Consider the following 6,699-nt stretch of genomic DNA (forward strand, 5'->3'; position numbering starts at 1 on the left):
TTGGTGCTCTCTGCAGTTTCAGGCATCCACTGGGAGTCCTGGGACTTATACCCTGCAGATAAGGGAGGACTACTGTATCCTTACAATCCTCTCTATCTTTTTGGTCCCCCACCTTTATTATTGAGTCTTAGTAGTAAGAAGAAGCCATGTTTTGTATGCCTTACCTATACCACAGTTTCTATTCTTTTATCCAGAATTATCATAATGTCAAAATATTACATTGAATGCTTGTAATCCATAACTCAGGACAGTATTAATGTTTCTTTTACATAATTAACCCATAAGGAACTAGAAGTCCTCCACTGAAATGGGGAGAGAACAGTGGAACTTTCATAGCACCTACAAAATTTTCAGGATGGCAACACATCTTTGAAAAATAACAGTCATGGACAATTATGTTAGATTCTTTTCATTTTTTTTATTAATTGTAGCACAGAGAAAAGAGGCAAAATATTTAAAGAAATTTGTGTTCTTAAGACAGGGTGTTGGTTAACACCAACACAAAAGAAAAACAGATGAATAAGCTCTGAGTTTTCATTTCTCTTTTTTTCCTCTTACTCTCAGGGTAGGCTGAAAAACAAAAAGATAAATATAATTACTGTTTATAAAATGGCATGTGTTTTTTCAAGTCTATTCAAATGAATGCCAAATTGCTTAGATTGCCTTTCTGCAATTTCCACCGATGAAAACAATTCAAGCCTGTCCTAGATTCATGGCAGCTGAATTCTTCTGTTGGGCTAGGGGAGGGGACACAGCTATAAGGATTGTAAAGTCCTCTCTTCGTCACACAGGATTTTCATCATTAACTCTCAGGGTCATTTACTTAACTCCTACTTTTTTTTTTTTTGGCTGCACCACGCAGTGCGGCTTGCGGGATCTTAGTTCCTGGACCAGGAATCAAACTCGTGTCCCCTGCAGTGGAAGCGTGGAGTCCTAACCCTGGACTGCCAGGGAATTCCCAACACCTACTTCTTACCTAAGTTAATTACAAACAAAAAAGTTGTCGTCTCAAAGTTAGACCTCTAGGAAGAAAATCTTGCCATTTAGGACTAAAACAAATCACATTTTGAAATGCCCAAATTTGCAAAGATATGAAGTTGGTTCCTTTCCTGAATGCACAATATGAAGGTATTACCATATAGGCAAAGAGCAAGTTAAAATCTAATAGTGGAATAAACATCACAGTTTGAAAAATATGAAAATAATTCATGCTAAAAAATAGTTGGACAAATTGTTTCAAAAAGGAAGTTCATTCTATTTTTTATTATAATTTCCCCCAAAATACTATACCAAAATGGGTAAAAAATGTTTATGTTCACACATCTAAATTTTAAAGCGGGCCTTTTTGTCATAAGAGAAATGCTCTTAAAGCTCAGCATGTTGACACATTGTAAACTTAGTAGCAAATTATTTACTTGTAATAAAAGTTCACATAAGGTAGACCTATCATATTCTCCAATGAAATGAATTTGTTTTTGAGCTATATGGTTGAACCATGTGCAATCATTGATATTAAACTGTTTTTGTACATACAAAAAATGCACTTTCATATGGTCCAGCCTATTGCCTAAAGTTTCCCACTGCTGAGCCAGTACTTAGTAGAATGACTCTGTCTTCTGTGTCACATTGGGTCAGAATAGGCCAGTGGTTAACTCTCAAGCCCTGGTTTGAATTTTTAACTTTGGCTTCGCCTCTCACTGGTTGGGTAGTCCTTGGGTAAATTACTTAACCTATTTCTTGATCTATGCCTTCATTTTCTCATCTGCAAAATGGGAATAATAATGGTACTCAACTCAGGCAACTATTCTGAGAAGTAAAGAAGTTAATATATATAATGAGTTTAGGACAGTGGTTAGCACTGGTCAGTTGATCTTTGCTATTTTAATAATAACTATTAAAATTAGTTTTAAAAAAAATCTAAAGTGTAGTTACCTGAGATGCTTGTGGTTGTGTTCTTTTTAGGCTATGGCTTCTCGAGTTGAAGCAACAAGTTTTGGACCCTAAATACAAAGAAATGACAGATGTGGGGAAAATATTAGCACCACTATTAGGATAAAAAATTAACATTTATACAGCCATTGGTGATTACAAAGTAGTTTTATGTACATTACATCCCTTAATAACAGTTTAGTACTAGAATCTCTAGGAGGAAGCTCACCAGCATCATTGTCCCCAAAGGAATAAAAAAATTACTGTCAAGTCATAGGGGGAATATTAAATGATTCAGACATCTAAATATAAATTTCCCCACTAACCTGTAAAATAAACATTCAGATTCAACCAAATCACAAACCAGCATTTTCAAGAAAATGTTTAAATAAATTAATGTTTTGGTATGATGATGTCTCTACCAAGAGATCTCAGGCTTTAGAAATATTTCTATCTATATTCATAAACATCACAATTTTGGAAACAGAACAAACATTACAAACACTTAGTAATAAATTATAGTGCAGCAGGAGATTTAAAAGAAAAAAGAGCTATTTCAGTCATTTGGTAAGACAATTGTATGAAGAATAAGATTCCTGTTCTACTTGCACATAATGTCTTTCAGATACTTCAACCACTAACCCCTAGCTTGATCAAATGCAACAGCAAAGGAAATTAGACATATGAAAATGAAGACAAACAACTCCAGTACCTCCAGAGCAAAGCAGGTCTCTTTGACATCAGCTGCACAGCACTTGTCTACAAAAGCTGCAAAATTCCCCATAACAGTTTTCAGTTGTTCCTCTGTTACCTTGGGTTTGTGTTTCACCAGCTCAACAAGTGCACTGCATTTGAAAGAAAACAAAAAACAAACAAACAAACAAAAAAAAACGGAAAAAAATGTTTACTCACTACAGAAAAATGGAGATGGTAAAAATGGTAGCACTGCTACTTAAGATTCCAAGTCTTAGAGCCAGACAACTCTGGACCTGAGGCCCAGGCTTACCATTATAAGCTTCAATATTCTCATTTGCATAATGAGGATAATAAAATCCACCTTCGCAGGGTCAGTGGCAGGATCAAATTAAGTAATCAATGTAAATTGCTCAACATTTGTAGTGTCAGTAAATCTCAACAAATCATTCTTCAGTAAATCACTGGAGAGGATGATGTCATTGCATTTATATGTTATTCAGATTTTGGAAGTTATGCCATATGGAATTTTAAAAATTGAAGAGTTAAAAATGATCCTGAAAAACTTACTTATCTTGGGCTCCATTTAAAAAGTTTCTAATCTGAGAATCTTTATATTTGGTTTTTGTAATTTGCCCCATTCAAAGTTAATAGTGGAGCGGCCATAGGAAATAAAACTATCCAATTCATGGGAGTGGGTGGTTCTCTTTCATTGACATCTACAGAGACAATAGTGCTAGAGAAAGAGTCACATGGGCATGACAGGTTTTGCAATATTACTTTTAAGTCTATGTCCATGATCAGAATCCACCAGAGATAATAGCAAATTTACGTTGCTAAATTTCATGCAGTTATAACCCCTTGTGACAGCAATAGGGAGTCATGCCTCAGAACTCAAAACCCCAGATATTTTTAATCCAAGTTCCATTCTCAAAAGTCAGATCTTGAGGGGTTACCTTGTCTGTGCGTTCCCATAGAACAAACTAAAAATAACCATTCATGCCTAGAATTAAATTTTCATATGATTTCTACTAACTAATTTGCTATCTGCAAAAATGCATCAGTTCAGTTTTTTCTACTGGACCTAGCCTAAGCTGTTATTCTACTGCAGCTTTTATCCACAAGATTATTCTGAATGGTACTGTTTTTTTTTTTCTTTTGCTAAGAAAACAAAATGCTATGCATTTTATTCTTGACATTTTTATCTGCTTCATAAGGTCAATACTTAAGTACTTAAGGTATATAATCACTACTTAAGGAAAAGTTGCTCATTTTAATTTACAATTCTCACTATCAAGACTACAAACACATGCAGTAATGAAGTACTCCTCACATTTGTTTCTTGATTTGTTTCTCATTCTCGGGAAGTGTGCATAAATCTGCATGGAAGGTGAATGTTTTCTCATCAAAAGCTTTGGGTTCATATGTTTCATCGACTGTCAGAGCAGAAAAGCATGGCCGTCTGTTCACCAAGGACTCCGTGCAGCATTTGGTAACTCTTTCGCTCACTGGTGTCTTCTCGTGCAACACGCACAACCGGTTCAGGACCAAGGACAGCTAAAATCAGGCAGGAGAGCAGAAGTTCAAAGGAAGCATAATGAAAAGTTTTCCATGAACTCCTACCTTCCAAAGGACCAAAACAAATGTTATATTTTAACTAGCAACATTGAATCCTAGGTTGATTTGAGGCAACGATTTGCTTATTTTTAGAACTACAAGTAATAAGGGACTTGGAAAAGTCTTCTCTTTTAATTAAATATGTCTACACTTTAAGAATAATTTATTGAGAAAATAATTGATTAAATAAGTTGAGGTGAATCCTGATACATGTCTTGGAGTAGGGAAGAAATAGTCTTATACTGATACATTAAAGATCCAAAGAAAGTAAAAATTCAGAAAATCCCAGGATGGAACATTAAAAATTCACAGAATTTTTTCAAAACAATTTATCATTTTTGGAATCTTATCTAAAACCTCTTTCTGATGGTCAGGATAATACAGGTGACCAAATCCTGGCTGCCATTACCATATACACAAAACACACACACACACACACACACACACACACACACACACACACATTAGCCCACCCTTGCTTCTGAAAGTTAGCTTTGTCAATATCTAAAAGCAAAATTTCATCATTATTAACTTTATTATATTCTAAAGGACTCACATAGTCTTCAGCACAGGACATTCTTTCTGATTCAGGATGCGAACAACACTTAGAGCCCACTTTTCCTAGGTTTCTTGAGACCTCCACGAGAGTTGGAGTTGACACTTGGGGTACTTTCTTGGTGTAACGAACTATGAGCCTATAACAACATAATCCATGTGTTTTCAGCCAGGCAAGAAACTGTCTTTTTCTAACACATCAGGTCAAGCAGAGATCACTTAGCCAAAATCCACTAAGATGGTTTTCCATTCATAAAATTATCATCTCCAGGTTGGCGGGGTAATGTGGGAGAAGATCTTGTCCTAAAGAGCTAATTAAGCCTAGCTTTGAATCCACCTGTGCTAATCTTAGGAAAGTGGCTTAACTCATTGTAATTCAGTGACATTAAAATATTTATTAATTGCTTCTTTCTTTCAATAAAACCTACTGAGAGCTTAACATACATCAGCACTGTACTAAATTTGAAAAACACGGATGAATTTTCTCACCCATGAAATGGAAGGAAATATACCTGACTCAAAAGGGATGGTGCAAGGATTAAATTAAAAGGAACAAAGTATGCGACCAACATGATGTGGTATCTAGCATGTAATAATCATTTACTAAGAATGCTAATCACCATTGAAAGCCAATGTATGACCATAATCTACTCAAGGGAAGAGACTATGTCTTGTTCATTGTTGTTATTCCTAGCACCTATAGGTAGAAGAGTGCTAACATGTGTAAGCTGAACAATAAATAACTAAATGATGTGTCCCTTCCTGTCTTAACTTCCACAGATAAGGCTCTATTTAATCGGGACATTAATCCATCATCTTATTGAGCTACTGCTACTGAAGACCTACTATTTTCTGCTCTGTGAAGCATTGCTATATTTTGTTTGCTCATAAACTATTTCTTAACTTTCAAATGGCATCCTCAGTTCTCATATCCCAAGATTTGATATTTTTCCTCCCAGACTTAAGAGCCCAATTTTTTAAACTGCACTCAAATATAGGCCTCTTCATCCCATCAACTATTTTATTTCATTTTCTCTGGTCTTTCTTGATGGAGAGTGATTAGAAATGATACTTTATTTTCAAGATTAAAAGTTCTATGATAGGGCTTCCCTGGTGGTGCAGTGGTTAAGAATCCGCCTGCCAATGCAGGGGACATGGGTTCGAGCCCTGGTCTGGGAGATCCCACACGCCGCGGAACAACAAAGCCCGTGCGCCACAACTACTGAGCCTGCGCTCTAGAGCCTGCAAGCCACAACTACTGAAGCTTGCATGCCTAGAGTCCGTGCTCTGCAACAAGAGAAGCCACCACAATGAGAAGCCCGTGCACCGCAACAAAGAGTAGCCCCTGCTCTCCGCAACTAGAGGAAGCCAGTGTGCAGCAAGGAAGACCCAAAGCAGCCAAAAATAAATAAATAAAATAAATAAATCTATTTTTTAAAAAAAGTTCTGATAGGTGGTCTATAAATTGGCTTAAATATTTACTAAATGAACATGAAAAATTTAGTCAATAAGCCAAAATACTTACGCATTTTGGAATAGATACTCTCCGAGTTTTTCAAAAAGTTCACAGTTTTGTTTAATTAAATTCTGAGGCTCATCCACAAGAGGCTGAAGTTTCTCGAACTGAAAAATACAAGAATTGTGTTTACAACATTCTCCCTGAGGACCAGATGCAGGATGTTTTTCATCCTTCTAGGCAGAGTGAGATCCTTCCTCCTTTCTGCCCAAAGCCATGTAAATAGATTTTTGATGTCAAATCTATTATAATATGTCCAAACTGTTTATTTGATGAGACCATATGAGATAAGTAATTAAGAACATTCAGACTCTGGAGTGCAACTGCTGATGTTTGAGCCAGGCCAACCTGACTCATGTTCTAGTTGTGCAACTTTACTTCCCATCTCA

General features: G+C 36.1%; 1 protein-coding gene across 1 annotated transcript in view; it reads right to left on the bottom strand.

The window, feature by feature from the left end:
* Positions 1–536: 536 nt before the first annotated feature.
* ALB (albumin) overlaps positions 537–6,699 on the bottom strand; it is a 17,083-nt gene continuing 10,920 nt past the window's right edge. The window contains exons 10-15 of the mRNA XM_036852745.1: positions 6,320–6,417; positions 4,796–4,934; positions 3,956–4,179; positions 2,642–2,774; positions 1,933–2,000; positions 537–570 (exon numbers count right to left, since the gene is read on the bottom strand). Of these exons, the coding sequence (XP_036708640.1) occupies positions 1,959–2,000; positions 2,642–2,774; positions 3,956–4,179; positions 4,796–4,934; positions 6,320–6,417 (636 nt within the window). The 3' untranslated portion in view covers positions 537–570; positions 1,933–1,958. The remainder of the gene's footprint in view (positions 571–1,932; positions 2,001–2,641; positions 2,775–3,955; positions 4,180–4,795; positions 4,935–6,319; positions 6,418–6,699) is intronic.

Source organism: Balaenoptera musculus, chromosome 5, assembly GCF_009873245.2.
Source record: "Balaenoptera musculus isolate JJ_BM4_2016_0621 chromosome 5, mBalMus1.pri.v3, whole genome shotgun sequence".
Lineage (NCBI taxonomy): Eukaryota > Metazoa > Chordata > Mammalia > Artiodactyla > Balaenopteridae > Balaenoptera > Balaenoptera musculus.